This window comes from Orbicella franksi, chromosome 9, assembly GCF_964199315.1.
Source record: "Orbicella franksi chromosome 9, jaOrbFran1.1, whole genome shotgun sequence".
In the NCBI taxonomy this organism is placed as follows: domain Eukaryota; kingdom Metazoa; phylum Cnidaria; class Anthozoa; order Scleractinia; family Merulinidae; genus Orbicella; species Orbicella franksi.
Genome location: NC_138153.1, coordinates 25,537,580 through 25,556,538, shown reverse-complemented (window position 1 = coordinate 25,556,538; position 18,959 = coordinate 25,537,580). Strand labels below are relative to the sequence as shown.

General features: G+C 37.9%; 1 protein-coding gene across 2 annotated transcripts; it reads right to left on the bottom strand.

Moving 5' to 3' along the window:
- Nucleotides 1-5,113: 5,113 nt before the first annotated feature.
- On the bottom strand, nt 5,114-16,522 carry LOC145496702 (E3 ubiquitin-protein ligase MARCHF8-like). 2 transcript variants are annotated; one of them, XM_081476436.1, is made up of 4 exons: nt 16,243-16,522; nt 12,269-12,580; nt 8,126-8,468; nt 5,114-6,964 (listed from the first exon to the last, which is right to left on the bottom strand). In XM_081476436.1, the coding sequence occupies exons 1-3, from the start codon at nt 16,333-16,335 to the stop codon at nt 8,154-8,156; spliced, it is 720 nt and encodes a 239-aa protein (XP_081332562.1). In that variant the 5' UTR covers nt 16,336-16,522; the 3' UTR covers nt 5,114-6,964; nt 8,126-8,153. The 2 variants fall into 2 exon arrangements, with proteins under 2 accessions (XP_081332562.1, XP_081332561.1); XM_081476435.1 differs by having other exon boundaries at nt 5,114-8,468.
- Between the last annotated feature and the right edge of the window lie 2,437 nt (nt 16,523-18,959).

Genomic DNA, 18,959 nt, shown 5'->3' with positions numbered 1-18,959 from the left:
GTTCCATAGTTTACCCGCGCACGACTTTTCTGCGACAATACGCAGGCTATTTTTTAGATTTGATTTCAGTCACGTCTCCGTAAACGTATACAGTTTTTCCTCGTACACGCGGAACTGATGAATGGTTGCGGATCTGTCCAAACGAGAACAATACACGGAATATTAAAAGCTCAAATCTCTGGTAAGATAATGCCATTAAAAATCTCCTATGCTGAGAATGCATTGTGAGGTCAGCGCTTGCAACCGTAGAAGATGTTGTCTGAAGTTTATGTACATGTCAGAATTCTCTTTCACGATAGGAAAATAAAACGAGTTCTACCTTTCTACATTAGCGTCTGAGTATACTATAAAAGAAGCTATAATACCGGGCTTAATCCGAAGAAGTTATATCTTCCTTTGCTACATCTAAATAAAATCCTCAATGGAAATCCTTGATTTTGATTGGTTCTCTACTATTTGATTATTCGCCAATAGACCACCGTCACGCGTGCGCTCCTTGGTAAGAAACCGATCTTTATGTCTTGAAAATATGGAAGGGCCGCAGCCAGGATAAAACACGGTAAAAATTTAAAAACGATCTCTGGCTGAAACGATTAAAAAATTACAAGCTTTCGACTGCCTGAACCACCGTCTTCGACGGGTAACTGAATGTGGATGGCAAGAAGCTTCACTGATAATGAATGGTTGAAAACAAGAGAAGATTAAGACAGGCGCACTTTTGTCTTCTGAAAGTGCATCTGTTCTCTGGACAGAAACGGGTTGCTGTTTATACTTATGCACAGTAATAGCATAGAGTATTTAGGTGCTGGTATTAATAATATATTTTTGCAGTTTATTTCATTTATTCATGGGGGAGACAGCGTGATGATGCTAGCTGCCAAACTAAATTGAGCAATTTTCTTTCTTGAACAAGACACTTGGTTTAACATCATTAGAGTCCAACTTGAAAAGGAACTGTTATCAGTAAGCTTCAAAAGGCTTGACGTTTTTACTTGCATTATATTGAGTTAGGTCATCTGAACGCCAGAGTTCAGTCTTAATAAGCCTCGCCCAAGATGTACAACTGCTGCTATTAGTGTTGATACAATTTGTACCATTCAGTTGGTACAATTTCGTATCACTGACAACGGACTAAGTTATGATTCGAATAGTACATCGATAAGACGGACTGGTATGGAAAAAGCCATCATGACAAGAATCTCCAATTTTACATTTTGGTAATTGAAATCTTATTCGGCAATTGAACTTTCAAAAAAACAACCGACAACATCAAAATGAACAATTTTAGATAATCAGGAAAGGAAAAAATCCAACCAGTTTGTGTTAATTAAAGGAAATTATGAGTTGAACTGAGAAAAAGCATAAAGAGAGATCTGCAAACAAATTTCCTCGCTCTGGAAAATAACTTTTCCATAAGGTTTCTTACGGATTTCAAACTTTATGGATCATTACTCCATAAAAGCAAATTCTTTGGATAGATAAACCTTTTTCATTTAAAATTTATGTGCTCAGTCTCTTTTCCAAGATTCTAGATTTGTTACCAGCCCCGGAGAGATTTCAATTTAGTATTTTCGTTAGTTCAAAAATTATTTTTATCAAAACGTCATGCTGCGAATGTTAGAGACGATTGTAATAACCAGTTTCAATTGGATCTCACTGCTTATAAGTTGTAGTAACCAAAGATGGGGAAACGTACATGTCTTTATCCAGCTAAGAAAGCCTAAAAAACTGTGGCATACAGTATGTACTACATGTGAAAGCTTGCAATGGGGACCTGTTCAACAAAGAACGTTTAAGACAATTCTCTCGATATCTCGCAAGATGGGGCCAAAATTAAACAATTGTTTATATCAAAATATAACTTAATTAAAACAATTACACATTTCTGTGGAGGTCGCTTTCAATCTTAAAACTTTTACAGGAGTGAGTGCTTTGCTTGATTGAATGTTAAACACAAATCGGAAGTTTCAAGTTGACGACATAACACCGTACAGATGACCCTATTACAAAAACCTGCTCACAACAATGTTTGGAAACATTACTAAAACTCAATAGGAAATATCATGCCTTGAACTGTTTGATTACATCGTCTCTTTTCAATTTGGTAACGCGCAACACAGCATGAAACTCCACTTCCGTGTTTATGTCCACCTCTGGTCCGCCCCAAATAAAATGTTCAGCCGATTAGATCGTTATGGCAAGCGGAGATTGGTGAAATAATTTCCGTTAGGTTAATTGCATTTACATCTCGTTTAACATAATAAAAATCGCTTGAAAGGGGGACAGTTTCTTCCGAATCCGGCGTCCTGCGTGAAGGGAAGAAGCTTAGAGAAGAGAAAAGGCAAGATTTTAGCAACAAAGGTAGGGCGCAAGTATTTTGTCTAACCTTCTTTTAAGCCATTCACTATTTTCTTAGCTTCCTCGAGTTCTTTGTTTAATATTCTTTGTTCGGCCAGTATTCCACTCGTTTAAAGTTTTTTTTCAATTTCCTATTAAAGTAAACTTGGCAGAAAAAAAACGCCCCAAGCACGAGAAGCAGAATCTGTCTGATTCGTAACGACTGATTCCCAGATGAAAAAAATTGACTGTTTATTTTACGAAATTCCGGGTGTACCTCTGTTGTTCTGTATATTTTTTCAACGCAGCAAACTCATTTTGTTTTATTATTCGCTGACTCAGTTATACGCAATACGATATTATTCAGTAGACCATGTATTTGTCTTGTACGAGTGCGCGAGCCGGAAAAACGTTTCCAAACGAACAGGCATTGTTAGCCAAGAAACCTTTGTTTCCTAAAAATGCTCTGAAAAAAATTGATAAATTTTACAAGTGTTTGAAACTAACTTTGATCATCAAATGGAATAGTTTCGTCATTCTAAAGTTATCTTCATTTGTATATTTACAACAATTACCATTTTCATGACGGGCGCGATGTATGTACGTTGTTAGATTTAGGCCACTTCCGAGGTTACCTTTTGCCTCTGTTTCAAAACGAGTCTTTGTGCAAAACCTTTCAAATGAAAATGAGTTTGATTTGCTTGAAAATGAACTTGTTGGCAGTTAAAAAATCAAATGTTGTTTAGCGTTGTCTGTACTCTTATCGACAACGATATGCGTCATCACAGTGGTCAAAATGTTGTAGACTCACGAGGCGCAGTCGAGTGAGTCCACAACAAATTTTGACCACTGTGATGACGCATATCGTCGTCCATAAGAGTACAGACCACGTTAAACCACATTCGATTTGTTTTTTTACCACAATTTCAACGTCAAAGAAAAAGTTTTTTTTCAGCGCACGAGCTGAAAAAGTCATTGCGTGACACACTGACGCGGGCAGGAGTTGTCTGGACTCTTCTCGACAACGGCAAATTAGCCAATCAGATTGCGAGATTAGTAGCAATTGTGGTAAAAAAACACATTTCATCTGAATGGTTTCCCACGTAGATTCGTTTGACATTAAGGCACAAGGTAACTCGGAAATGACCTATTAAGCACCTAAAAGACAAATATAAAAATTGTCATCCGCAGATGTGTCGTCACAGTCTTCAAGCCATGTTTATAGCTCTATTCGTTCTGGTGATGATTTCAGCATCAATGTCCCTTCCAGTCGATTACCAACCTTATTATGACAGTTACCAGCCTCGAGACCTCGGTAAGGACAAAAGAGAGCCAGACCCACCAGGGCCGTCTTCACAGAGCCGGCCTCGACACGGAAGGCGAGGTTACTCTGACTCAGCTTACGTGTACGGAGCGGACAGGCAACAAAGGCGAAAAGTACCAGATAGCTACTACGAACCAATCAGCGTGTAGCATCACCTTATTTGAATTGTACAGCAAAGGACGTAGACTCTTGAATCAATATTAAATATAAGGCTTATCGCTTTCAATGTATAACTTCATTAAAAGTGTTTAGTTTCCCTGGTAAATGCATCGCCCATACATTCTTTTAACCTCTTTCGTTTCACATAAAATAACTAAACATCGAAAGAGAGCTGAAACTATCGATATGGAACTAAATCAGCCCCGGTCTTTGACTAAATGCCAAAGTTTTTCGAACCAATGAAAGCAATACATTAACAGTCACGTGATTTACATGCACCGGTAACGTTAGCGGGCTTTCTTTGTATTTGTACTCAATAATCTCGGGAGAAAATGATTTTGTGTTCCCTCAGTCTTTGTAGAACCAGATTGCTAGTTATTTATTTCTTGTACTCGATTTTCTGCGGCACTAGACTAAAAAAAGCTGAACGAAGGGAAAAAACGCAGGCGCATTCTGTCGCAAACTTGACTCTATCTCGTTTCATGTACATGTTCATGTAATGCGCCTTTGAGACAGGTTGCACGAGGCGTTGCATAGTGTATGAAATCACGCCCTGAATTGTCTCCCAACTTTCTCGATGCAACATTATAAAGCATTGCACATGGTAAAATTAGCTTCTAATTTTCGCATCGCCGGCTGCAACGAAAGCTTTCCGAAATAATATATATTTCAGGGGAGTTACACTTTATGGACTATGCAACATCTAGCGCAAATTGTCTGGCAACGGCGAAGCAAAGTGCACGACAAGTTACGCAAAACATTGAGAAGTAAAGGCTTCTACATTACGGGATTCCTTGATAAGAAAAAAAGAGAGCGAAATTTCTAGAAAACTACTCATTCATTCACTTCTTGGCCTTGATGTTGCGTCACGGTAGCACATCAACTTGACGCCATCTTGCTTTAGCTTTCTCAGAAATGGTTTTCTTCCATACAGGCGCCTTTTCGGCATGTTATGAACAAATGGATCAATAGAAGCCGATGTAAAACCAGTTCAAAGCGAGAATCAAAGGACGTCAACAAGCAACTGTGAATGACACTTTCGTCGTTTTTTTCTTTTTTTTTTTTTGGGGGGGGGGGGGGGTAATTTTGTACTCTTTGGTAATGAAAGCAAAATTACTATAATTATAGCTTTTCATGACATCTGTGATCAGTTACTGAAAAGACGCACGGTTACATGATCCCCGGCACAGCAAATAAGTAGCCTTAACAACCTTGAGGGTCAACCTCCACTTCAGATAGTCATAATTTCACACACATCGTTTACGGAGAGTAATCTATAAAACTACCTTTACGTGAAGCAGAACCAACGGTCACTTTATTTGGATTTACTTATTTACACTTTTACTTGAGGAAGTTGGATAGACTACAACATACAAAAATAACTTGACGAAATGTAATATTTACAACCATGTAATTTACGTCTAAATACAACATGTTACAACTCACATGGAGCTCGCATGTACGACTTGCCATGACGTCAGAGACACCAAACATCTCTACTCGCATGCTAACTAGATTCCACCATAGTTAATAAAGGGAAGTGGTTAGGAAACCGGGAAAAGTTCTTTGCTGTATGTTTTCGTTGGCTATTTGGGGGTTGACCCTACACAAAACCGCGCAAAAAAAACAAACAAACAAACAAAAACAAAAAACAAAAAGTGGCTATGTGAGCTCATACAAATAGCCAATGGAAGCATTGCGATTACGCATAGTCTATGAGCATAAAACAAAAGATGTGCAGAGTCAAGGACCTTCCGACATAAATCTCAGCCTGTTTGTTCACTTCTTTGATGTTTACCGGCCTTCCTAACCATTTTCCTCTATTAACTATGATTCCACACTGATGAAGTACCTCTTCTAGCATTCGCGTAGTCTAATTGGTTATTACTTGCACGTGGAATAGACTGTTTTCGATATATTAAATTCAGTTTGGCGGTGAAGCCTAGAGGACGCAAACAAAGGGAATTGAAAAGTATGTTTGTTCATTTCTTTTGTTTGTGTCCTCTAGGCCTCACTATTAAGCAGAATTTTAATATGTCGAAAGTGACCTATTAAATAACAGATAATGAGAGACTGCTTGAACAATTGCAGCCCGACTCAGGCACCTTGCACGCGCACCCTTTCTCAATTTTTTGTTTCCCCCATTTTTTGGTTTTGTTCAACTTGTTAATTTTCTTGTTCTGCAATGTCCAATAAGCCTATTAAAAAGTGCCACTTCATCAGTATGTAATTCTTCAAAGCAAATTTCAGAGGCCTAACTTGCAAGGTACGAATTGAAAGTAAAACAAGAGATGTTTTCTCGGGCTAGCTATGGGAAGGTCTGCGTTTTGAAGTCCAGTCTAAAAATTGAAAATAAAACCACAAATCGTTTCAGCCCTGGAGATAAGTACCAGCTAACTTGTTTTCAGGATATCTGGAAAACTAAAGAAGTCATGTTTAGTTACGAGAGTAAAGAAAATTGAGTACAGTTGGACCCCGCTAATTCGAACTCGGTTATTTCCAATTCCCCGTTATTTCGAACTCAAAACCTTTTCCCTTGGATTAACCCTTCAGTCATTTACTATCCACTATTTCAAACTCCTGCTATTTCGAACTATTTTTTCGCTTCCCCTGAGAGTTTGAAATAGCGAGGTTCAACTGTATCTTGAAAAAATATCACCCTCTCTAAAACAATACAACAAGAAACAAATGTAGATTACTTAGCAATAGAATTCTGATTCACATCCAGGCTTGAAAGATGTACTAAGGACTAGGATTATTTCTTCTGGATTTGTAGTAATTGGTGTGTTAAGTACTTAGTTTACTAATTAATTAACTGATACCTAGCTTATTTTTAACCGAAAAAACAAAACAAATCTAATTAAATAGCATTTCTGAACAAGGCATGAATACATGTCAATACACTGATATAGCACATGTAAACAGCCAAGCAGATGATGAAAGCAAAAAATAGCAACACAACTAAAATTGTACGTGTATCAAGATGTCTTCGTACTAGGACTGTAAAAAAAAAAGACCACAGAAGAATGCATGTATGTCAACAGAGACTACAAAAAAGCAAGTCAAATGTGTTTAAGTTCACTTTACTATACCTGGCGTTCTGTGTGAGTGTCACAACTGTCTAGCAGGATAGCTCATTACAATCTAAAGAGTAAACATTTCTGACTCTGTTATACAACTCACTTTTGATCAGTTTGCCACTGATGAACTGAACATTCAAGCAAAGACCAATCAACTGTTGCATCAAAACAAACCCATCACAATTCTTGATGGGCATTTTAGCTAGCCAATTTTCATCATTAAACAAACAGTGTTTAAGCATAACACACACAATGCTGGCGTGTTATAAGTGTTCTGTTCTAGTTTGTCATGAGTGGTCAAGACTGTTCAACTTAGCACTTTACAGTGTACATGTACATGTATAATGAAGAAAACAACACAAATCAATAACCTGAGAAGCCAGACAGCATTTCAATAAGGTAAGACAAAAATTCATTGCACGAGAACATCTGAGTTGAGTTAATATTTTTATAGGAGGTGCACTGAGTCATTACTCAATGACATCCTTTACTCTCCCCCACAGGAAAATTCAGACACACAAAAACTTCACCTTCCTAAACAAACAGACTTCCACTTCCTCTCAATTATGTACATGACTTACGAGCCAAGTTTAATTTTTTTTCTTTTCCTCTTTTCAGAAATGGCAAGGAACCTCATTTTGCACTTGTTGTGTCCATTAGTCCTTGCAGAAAATTAAGACACCATTACCTTAGATATCCAATAATGTACTATGCATCTTGCAGGCTACTCAACCTAACCTATGGAGTCTGTATAAAGCAAGTACATGTTTTTCATAACTTGCTAAGCTCACACTTGCAATTAAAAATTTATTAAGTGTGGTTTAACACTCACCACTTGAAGTGGACATGCTAATTTTATGTATGATTGATCTGTATTCAAAACTATTGTACAGTATGTATTCTGTCATGCAGTGATTCTCTTTGCAACAAAGTACCATAATGGCCCTTGTTTATATAGGTTTTCGAACCACTACCACTAAAGGAGACTGCAGCCCTTCTGTGGTTTAGAGAAAAACAAGACTACTATTACATCAGAGCTGTACTGCTAACTGCAGCTATTGCTTGGTCCATCAAGTGCTGCTTTAACACAGACTTCTGCATCAAACTGATAGGCAAAATCACACCAAGAGGATAACATAATGGCCCCTTATGCAGGCAAGCTGCTTTGGGTAATACAAGTAGTTTGAATCTGCAGAAAGCAGTAGCTCAGTATTGAAACATCTACCTGTATTTATAGCGAAGAGGAGCCATAATTAAATATTCTCTGGGCCTTCTTGTGGAACATCCTTGACTAAGATGATACGGTTGAATGCTCTGAGGCGTTTCCAGAGCTGTACATACACTTTGCATTGTACATACATGAAGACCAGACCACCTGTGAATCCAATAGCTACCACCACTAGCTTGGTCCAGAAAGGCCAGTCTAACTGCCCCTCCCTGATCTCCTCTGCAGTCCGCTCTATCAGAACCCACAGTGACCACACAACGCATGTGATTGCAATTACATGAAATGACACAGAGCACAGAATCTTACGCCGCTCACTTCTTGTCATGTCCAGAGCTTTCCACTAAAAGAACGAAAGCAATTCAGCAAAAATGGCCAAATAAAAATTTTATTTAGAGAATCAAGTCAATAATGCCAAAAAAGCATAATGGTCAACAAAGATAGTCTTGCAGGATTTTACATGTATATTACTTTCATGTGATGTCAACATAATTCTAACGTGAAAACTATTGCTTGTGCATGGCATTTGTTATGGAATATCCTTGCTATCAACACATTGCAGTTTCGGCATTACATGTATTTATTTGTTTTTTTGGAGACAAAACATTGAAAGAATTGAGACACCCTGGTTCAACCTGATCTCAAAGGTTAATCAGACTGATATGCCACTCAAGTTAAAATGATAACTAATGCATTTCAAAGTAAAAAAAATACTGTCCTTGGTGCCATATTTTTCTTACTGTTGACCTTAAGGCCACCATATCAGTTCACCAAAGTGATGACTACACCAATATGGCAGGCCAATAAGACATGTAACTTCTCTTACATTCTGAATCAATAGATAGTGAAAGCTACAAAAAATACACAAAAACAAATTCAGACTTCAGAGGATTTCTCATACATAGCACTGGGTAAACTTGGCAACCCAAAAATTAACCATGTGTTTCACAACAACTGTTCAGACATGTAGCAATAAGTTTTTTCTCACAATAAATTCCATTCGCCCTAAAATTGAAAATGCAGAAGAGTCAAGGCCCTGGTGATAGAATGGAACATGTAGCTCAGTGGTAAGAGCACAACATCAGTACTACATAGGTCATGGGTTCCAATTCTGTTCAAGACGATTTTTCAGGCTTTTTCTTTGCACCTGCTTAAATCTTGTGTACACTGTATGATCTTAATCAGGGGTTTCAATAATAGCCGGGTAGTGGGTAGATCTACCCGCTTATAATGAGCAGACTACATGTAACTGCTTGTAGCTGTCCTGAACACAAATAACTAAGACCGGATAATTTCCTCGCAGCTAAGGATTCTCTTCATGAAATTTGGCAAAGTAAGTCTTCTGTTATAGGTAAAGAAAAAGGAAGGTACAAGAAAAAACTTTCTAGTGTTAACCCAGCATTCTGGACCATGAAAGATAAAGGAAAATCTAAATAAATGCATGAAAACAATCACTTCAATATGAAGTGGAAAAAACTGTGCCAGGCACTTCAGCTGAAATTGAGAGGAAACTGGGACTAAGCATGAATAGTAATGGCTGCCAAAAGGCAATCATTATTAGCATATTTCACTCCAGCCTCAAAACAAAACAGGTCGCACAAGAATGATTCTTCGCAAGGTTACTTGAGTATATTGAAAAGGACAAATTTCGGTGTTTAAACTTGAATACTATTGCTTCTTTTCATGACGAAATATGATGTATCATTCATGAATCAATTTGAATACAAAGAATTAAAATACCACGTTATCAACCTTGTCTTTCAAATTGATCTATTTCTAGGAACGACAAAGCAACATAAAAATAGACCTCAAAATGCAGGAAAATGCATCTGGAAGAGTCTAGAATTTCAAACTTTCCCCAGAGGAGCATGCCCCTGGACCCTTCAAGTTAGGAAGGCCCTCCACGCCTTCCAAGAAACTACCCACTTGTTATTCTTAACTATTCTCTGGCGCCAAAAATTATTGAAACCCCTGATCTTAACTTATTGAATCTTACACCCACAGGTCAAATGTGTGATATTTCATAAATCATGCAGGGCTGTCATTAAGTTTTAATTCACCTTTAGCCTTGATCTTCACACCCATAGCAAACTTGTTACTTTATGGGTGAATTGTATCAACTACAGGCCAGTTCACCCGTAAAATCAAGGGTCCATCAAACATACTCAGCCGTAACAGGTGTTATGGATTACAGGTGTACGGCCCTTTTTGACAGCCCAGTTAAATGTTTATTCCTTTTTCTCATATTTTACTCTTGCTCTCTCTCTTGCTCTAGAAGTTAGAAACAGCCCAATTCCTCTGGGCTGGGCTGCTCAAAAGGGGGTTAACACTAACCCAGGATTAAAAGTAAGCCAAAGTATTGATTTTTCTTGTATAAATATATTTTTCACTGCTTATGTTTCAGTACTGGTCAAAGGGATTGCAGCATTACACGCGCGTAAAGCACGTGTACTAGTAACATGTGCACGCACATTACACGCAGTGTCCACACACCTTACATGCAAATACACAAAAATGCGTGTAATTACATGTACATGCGTGTAACTACACACAGTAGACGTGACATTGCATGTAAAATTACACGCAGTCATGCCTGTAAAATTACACGCAGTCGTTCAACAGGAACTCATTACATAAAAGTCTAAGAACTAAGGAACTATTTAATTGCATGAAATGAGAACAAAATATTAAAAGTGCATGTAATGAAAACAAAACATTTACAGTGAAACATTTACCACAATGAACTGCACTGTGATACAGTTTCATCTTTCGCCTTCTTGCTTCTGGTCGTCAAATGTTTCCGATAGAAATGACTAGTTTCCTTAAACCTGCTTACTGCTTTTCAGTAAAAGTATTTTTTCTGTTGTAGTTTCAACAAGCAGTGCCTGCGACTGGCAGGCATCCTTGCATTCACTGAGATAACAGAACATAAACACATAATGTCACTTTCAATTTTAAATTACAGCAATCAGTGTACTTTAAAACAATCTGATTCATTAAAGATATTTCGTACTCCGAAGCGTTTGGAGTTTACCAGTGTTCAAAAGTTTTTCCCATTGTGTTTTCTTCTTTTCACGAAAAACAACAAGGGTGCCAGCAACTGATGAACTGAGGCTTGACGGGCACAAAATAACAGCAAAACACATTATTTCGCTTGAGATTTTCAGTTAATTATTAACCATCAGTTATCCTTCTTTAAGTTTAAAAAGCCTTTGAAGATTTGTGACTAATATTACATACTCAGAAGCGATTGTTTTTCTATCTGAAAACATATTGTTTTGAACTGATATGATTGAAATGAAATTTGATCTGTTTCTTGAATATCTTTGCCTAGCACATGACCCAAATCTACCCAGGCAGAAATCCTGTGCAGTGCAAAAGTTGTTTTAAATTAGTTATTATTTCCTGTCTTATTCCATACACATAATAAACTATACATATGCTACATGTTTCTTTGAAGACTTAACTTGACTACTGATAAGTCGAGCTCACGATATTCTCAAATGTATCTTAGCGGTAGTCAACTGTATTGTAATTTAAGCTGAATAATCGAACAAGCTGGGTGTAAACATTGCCGGTTGTTGTCAGAAGGTTACACATGGATCTGATGAATTGAAAATTAATGAACACTTAGATTTTGTTTAAAAAGTTAAGATTCTTCGCCGTATAAACGCAAGTGTGGGCAATTGGCAGATTAAGAGAGTTTCTGCCTGAATCTCTATTTCATTGTTATCGAAGGAACGGGAGTTGAAATGACATTTCATGCAGGGGTAAACATTACGTTGCGACATACGTCGTACATGTTTTAATGTACACGAAAGCTCGGAGATCTTTAACAGTTAAGTTTTTATGTTAAGCAGAAGTGCGGGCTGCTACAGATCAAGAAAGTGTATTTGTTTGATAGGTGCTCAAGCTAGTCCACTAATTTAGCAATGCTTGTTGGCTTTTAAATTTACTTTTTGTAGAGTCACGTGTTTGGAAAACAAGTTAGTATAGTGGCGTTTTGTTGTGCAAAATACATGCAAATGAGTGTATGAATAACAAAGGTTTCTTCCTCCAGTTAAAATATGCGTGATCTTACACGCAATGCGTGTAACACAAATTTAATGTACCTTAAAGTTTATATTGTTCAACATGACTAACCTTTGTGATGGGCTTCATCTTGGATTCCATGCGGAACTCATATTTACACAGTTCACATTTCTTAGTGTCTGAACTCTTAATCCATCTCTGCAGACAGCTCTGATGTACATACTGCAAAGAACCAGCACACACACAAGGCGAAATCAGAGGCTGGTCCGGCTCTGCCTCACAGTGGCATATTCTACAGATCTCCATTGACGATGTCATTGAAGTCATTGATATGCTCTTCTTGGGTGGTGTTTTAGGCTTATCGTTAATGTTTTCCGTGGTTGGTATTGTTGCTTGCCCGTCTGTTGACTTTGGTTTAGAATTCTGTGAGTCATAAAAATACAGCTATCAATATGCATGTACATGTACTTGCCAAAATATGCATCCTGCTTTCCTGCAATTTAAACTGATTCACAGAAATTGATTCACTTAATGCATTGATCGACACTTTTCGAGGGCTTGCTATTGTTAGGGTTGCTACATCTACTTTCAGGATTTATTCGTGGCCAAAACTTTATGACAGTATTGGAAATTAGCACTCGCCCACTCACCAATGGGAGTCTGAAAATTGTCGGGCAAGTACAAATCATCAATCACTCGCCTGTTTGTCAAGTACGATTTTCAATTTTGGGAAATTATTTAAGCTTAAATATTGATAACACTCCTTTTTCTTTTCCATTTTGCCAAGTTCTCATTCAGAGATATTATCTCTGAATGAGAACTTACCAGTGCTTTTTCTCTTTCTTTTATTTTTCGAGATGCCCAAACAATTTACCAATAATACGCAACATACTGTAGTGTTTCAAAAATAGACAGAATGAAATACAGCTTCCTCAAGCGATAATTAAACAACGGTACATGTACACGTGCACGAAGTGATAATGCTGGTCACTAGTTGAGCCAACAGTAAATAGTGAAGATGATACACAAGAGGCTAGGAACAAGGATGTTTGCTTGCTAAGAAACAAATCTCACGAAGATTTATCTGGAAATAGAAACTGCTTCAAAAGTTTAAGTGCCTCTGTTGTAGTTATATTTGGGTTTTAAGTCCTTTAGTACAATTTTTCATTGAAAGAAAAAAGGTCAGTCTTCCACATACTGACAGGCTGATTACTATGTCTTGATTCTAGGGATGTGCGTGAATTCAGTAGTGCCAGCTGTTCATTTAGCTACTCTTCAGTTAACTAAACCTGTAGAAATCATCCACCGATTAGTTATCCCATAAAATCTCAATCCAGTCTGCATTAGGACTGCATTCTCCATTTCATTGAATGTAATAAAGCATAAGGCAGAAAGAGGCAGGGTTCGCACCCTTTTTCAGAAAGAGATTTCCAGGACTTTTCCAGAACTTCTCCAGGACTCAGAATGTTTTTTCCAGGACTCTAAAAGTCACATTAACTTTTTCACTCCCAAGATCTCAATGTTAATTCTCTTTATCATCTGCCATACACATCATACTTTTTTTACTTCAATTAAACAGATTTCCAGAACTTTCCAGGACCATAAGCCTTTTTCCAGGACTTTTCAGTCCTGGAAAATGCTGCAATAAAAATCCAGGACTTTCCAGGTTTTCCAGGACCTGTACAAACCCTGAAGAGGGGACCAAAGAAATTGCACCCCCACACCCCCCTCCCAGCCCCCTCAAACCAAAAAAAGAATTATAGGAGCATCGACTTTGTAACCAATAGTTAAGACTTAGGAAAATGGACAGAAATAAATGGGGGCACGGGCCAATTCTAATCAAAAAGGAGATACACAAACAGTCAACAATGCAACTACCAAATGAAGAACAGCAAAGACTACATGCATGTATATCAATCATGTGAGAAGTGAAAAAACAAAGCTACATGAACCTGATCAAATCAAGTTTGACAACATTCTGTATCCATCTGTATTGTTCTCTGAACAGTACAGGTAATACAGGAAGTCCTCTTGTTTTCAGAGGCCTTCACCTCAAGGATGCCAAAAACAATATTATTTTACCTGAACCACTCACAGTCAGTACATAGCAAAGACATTTGTCTCCAACATTATTAAGGGCTAATGCCAGATACATGTAATGCCAAGTAGAGCTGTTTGAGAATATGTATTTTACAGAAGGCATTTTTGCCCTTTACAACTAGACTAGTCAAACCTCATCTACACTGTAACTGCGCAAGAAAATTCACATTATTAACTAACGCCTGTATTTTACGGAAGGTACTTTTGCCCTTTACATCTAGAATAGTCAAACCTCATCTAACTGCGCAAGAAAATTTATGTTATTAACTAACACCTGTCAAAATTGCATGGTCCAAAAGTACACAGTCCTAGAAGTGCACGTATTAGAGAAAGGTCACAAAGCTGAGTATGAAGCTCAGTATTTAGGACAAGGAAACATTTCTACTTCATTGCAAGTGTGTGGTCTTGAAACACCTTAGAAAGTTATGAGTGTGAAAGTACAAGTGCCTGGGCAACATTATTATGTAATATTTATAATATCCACCCAAACTATCAAACTTATTTACAGCAATGACATTCTTGTTCTGCCATGTCTATATTACATTATGTTCTCCAAAATCAAGATTTGCTTCAGAGGAAATAAATTTTCTTCAAAGAGGTTTGGACAATGCTGACTGCCTTTTATGACCAGGCTGGACAAGTGCCAAAAATGACGCGACATGATAATATTAAAGAGCAAGTAAATGCTAAGGCAACAGTGGATTCTAAAGTGTGAAAATAATAATTACCAAAAACTAGCTGATAAAAATATATCTTTCAAAAGTCGAGAAAAGACAAACAGCATTATTGTTACACATATCAAAGGAAAAATGGTTTCTTCTTTAATTAACATGCATATCGCTCAACAACATCTTGTTTGCAACAGTTTGTCAGCAACACCAGACCTTGAGAACGGCGTAAAATTTATGAACTGCAGAGTAGCTTTGCCGTGAGTTAATACTTATTACACTGCACCTTTACCTGCAAAGCTAAGGTGCCAACAGCGTGTTATGATCTCTGGATATATCTGAGCATATATACGCATCAACTCTTCGTGATGCCACGACTGACTTCACAATAACAACCCCAGCAGAGCGAGGGCTACATTCTTAAGGCCGCAAAAAACATCAAGCCTGAACATGTCACTTTGTATTGAGCACTGTAATTATTAATAACGAAAAGCAACTTCAACTCTATTAACCACACGAAAGACGGTAATGGTGCGACACATCGCTACAGTCTGAAAGTTTGTGGTTGCAGTATGACATTTTTCGACTGTACTGTATATGTCGAAAGATGACACTGCGAAATCTCCGCCAAAACACTTACGACTGGCTTAATGTTAGTTTTTTCGATGTAATTAGAAGCTTTCGAACCCGATGTTTAAAGCTAATCAACCCCAATCTGAGATCTTCCTCAATCCACAAAATCATTTACTTTTTCCGTGAAAATCACCCGAATACTTCGTACGACAACGCGTAACACGATCTACCTACATGTAAACGAACGAAACTCGTTCGTCCATAAAAGTTCCTTCCAAAGATATAGCGACCATTGCCTTAGCACTTATACTTTAAAACAAACGCGAATACATTAACCACAAGCAAACAGAGAGCTTTAACAACAGACAAACCTCGAAGAAACTAATTTTAATACCGCTCGTAGCTTGCTGCGAAAATTAAATTGTGCTGTGTAGTTTACAGGAGCAGAAGCAGCGAGCTTGCATGAAGCGAAACGTGAAACTCGCAAACTTCTTACATAATCACTTTGTTCCCTACAGCAAACTCTGTAACACAATTAAGCTTGAATTTAGTAATGAAAGCACCATGCATATTCCAACATATTTTTTGGAAATTCAATCGAGCTATCCAGTGTCCTACAAGATAAACAAACCCCAAACGCGAAAGAGAAAAAGTCGAGGCAAATTCCGTCCGCTTAACATGCTGACAGGTCGCCTTTTCTTATCTCAAATCCAACCCTTAAACTTTAATTTAAGGTGAACTTACTTTTCTATCCTTGTTGTTGGTTTGTTGAGGAGTCACTGGGTTCACGACAATCTGCTGCACGGGCATCGTTTTCGCCTCTCGGAAAACCAACATTGAACGGTCAATTTAACCTCTTCTTCAACCCAAACGCCATAAAATCCTTCGCCTGCACTCCATTGAACGTTTAGTTCTTTTCTGTTGCGGAATAAAGTGTAGAAACAGCGAGGAAAAGCGAATACAAGGTAGTAATCTCTACAACAACTGAGGTAAAACAAGATGGCGGATATGTGAACACCACTGAAAAGCTGTCAGGATCGACTGAAATAACATTGTGACGTTGAGTAAATGTGCAATGTGATTGGTCAATTCATTGATATGTTTGGAAATGAGATTCGGCTCAGTCGAACTGAAAACGAAGAGGGGAAATATTTGACGAACATCCTGTCTGAGAAACCGACAGACAGGATTTTTAATATTCAACGAGGTCAGAGGAAGTTTCACTTGACAAATCTTTCAGTATAAGATATTCCAGTCACTCTGCAGGCTCAAATTTTCGCAGAAATCGTCATTTTGTGGGTAGAAAATTCAATTCCCTTATCGTGATCGTCTGTGGAATACGCCTCAATATATGTTGCACCTGTTCGGAACCGTAATATTTCAAAAGTCTTGTCAGGTTTTAAGCTGTGAGCGACGATTTTCAAAGACTTAAATTGCGCTGTTAGGTTTACTCGGTTTGGCCATGGACTCGGTTGAAAAAAGGCTAGAAAATAGAACGAAGCAACACAAAAACTCTACTGACTCTTAAAGCCGAAGGATGTTTTAAAAATAGCAAGGAATCTCTTTTTCAATTGGGAAAATTATTATAAAATACAGATTCAATTTTAACCCACCATGCCTGCCTGTTTGAAAAATATTATGAACGCGGAAAATTGTATTTGCTACTAGGCATGACACAAAATACAAGTGGGTTACCGATATTGTTCATGTAGCGAAGTGAACTCCAGTAGAATATTGCACATAAAAAAGACCGGAAGTGGTTTGGCATGGACAATGAGCGCGACAATGTAATATAACACACGAGATGGCAATCCTGAAATTTCGTATTCGATTAAAATAAGTTGGCGTAGATTCAGCATACATATATAAACATCTTGTGGCTTAGCGTATTTATGTGAGCCGAAAATGTTGATTGTGCGTTCAGTTGGGTAATCTGTTTGGCCTCTGAGAAAAAGTTAACCATACATTGTTAACAAGCTGCCCAGAAAATTCAATTCTAAATCCTGACTATAATAACCTGCCACTTTACAGTTTGATTATGAAAATTGTGAAGTTAATAAACCACGGCAGGTGATCCACAAAACAACTTTATACCACGTTTGGAACAAATTTCAAACAATTTAGAACATTGCATGATATTTTTATACTGCCCTCCAGCAAATCACCTGTGCAGTGCCAAACGTCTAAAATAAAAAAGAACAACAAGAGAGTCCTTTGTGAAATTTTTAATTTTTTTTCAATTTATAAAGGTTAAATAATTATCAGTGGTAATTTTTTAATTTTTTACTTGCCAGGGAAACACTATAACTTTTTCAGTTTCAGTATTTAACTTCCTTTCGTCGCCACTTCACGTTAAGTTACAGAGTAATTGGGGGGGGGGGGGAGGGGGAGTACTTCCGTAAATTTCGGATAGGTGTGTGTCGCGAATTGACCCTTGACACCCTATTTAAATTAAGGCCCAAACCCGAAAAATGACACTTATTCAAGGTTAAAAAAAACTAATAAGGGCACGTTCCTTTAAGAAAATCCAAGATGGGATTCTTAAATCCGAAAACGGATTTTGCGTTTCTTTTCTAAACAGATTAATCCAAGATCTCTCAGGTCATGGTGCATCAAAGGAACGGAAGATTCCACTCTGGGCAAGGATTCATCGGTTCCTTTGATGCACCATGATCCGAGAGGTCTTGGATTAATCTGTTTAGAAAAGAAACGCAAAGTTCGTATTTGGATTTAAGAATCCAATCTTGGGTTTTCGTAAAGAAACGCATCCTAAGGATGGCGTGAACGGGTCAGCTGTATTTCTTTCCTCTAACATTGGAAGTTTACGAATACGAATTACCTGATACAATTTCGGAACAGTGTCTAAAAAGTCTAAGGATCACACCGGGAACACAATGTCTACAGGAGCAAAAATGATGCTTTTTTTATTCGGGATCGAGAACCTCACAAACTCTATCTTATTCCACGGCACCTATATCCCATATATGGAGTGCCCCAAACCCCCCCCCCCCCACCCCCACCCCCACCCACGAAGCTAACTAATGAACAAACACTGACTTTCATGCACCCGGTGTTAACTCTAAAAGAATATTAAATGCAGTCTCGCAGGCTGCAGTTTGATTCCCTGAAGACTAAACTTATCTTTCAGGTGTTCTCCATGCAAGCTGATCTCATCACACATTTATAAGAAAACATGGTGAAGGGATTCCATCGGCAGACGGTTCCGTTTACGTGTTCATAATTGAAAATTATTCAGGCACCCGTTCCCACGACATAGATCTAACGACTTTTTGAAATCATCCTGTGCAAAACGTCTAGCGGTGAATCAGTTTTATTCCAAGTGGCATGGTTATAATTATTGAACCTCCACTGCACAATGCAAAAAAACTGAACTGCATTGCCCATGCATATTGATGGATTTGCCGATCCGAGACAAGATCCGTCTATCATTGCCATTTTCA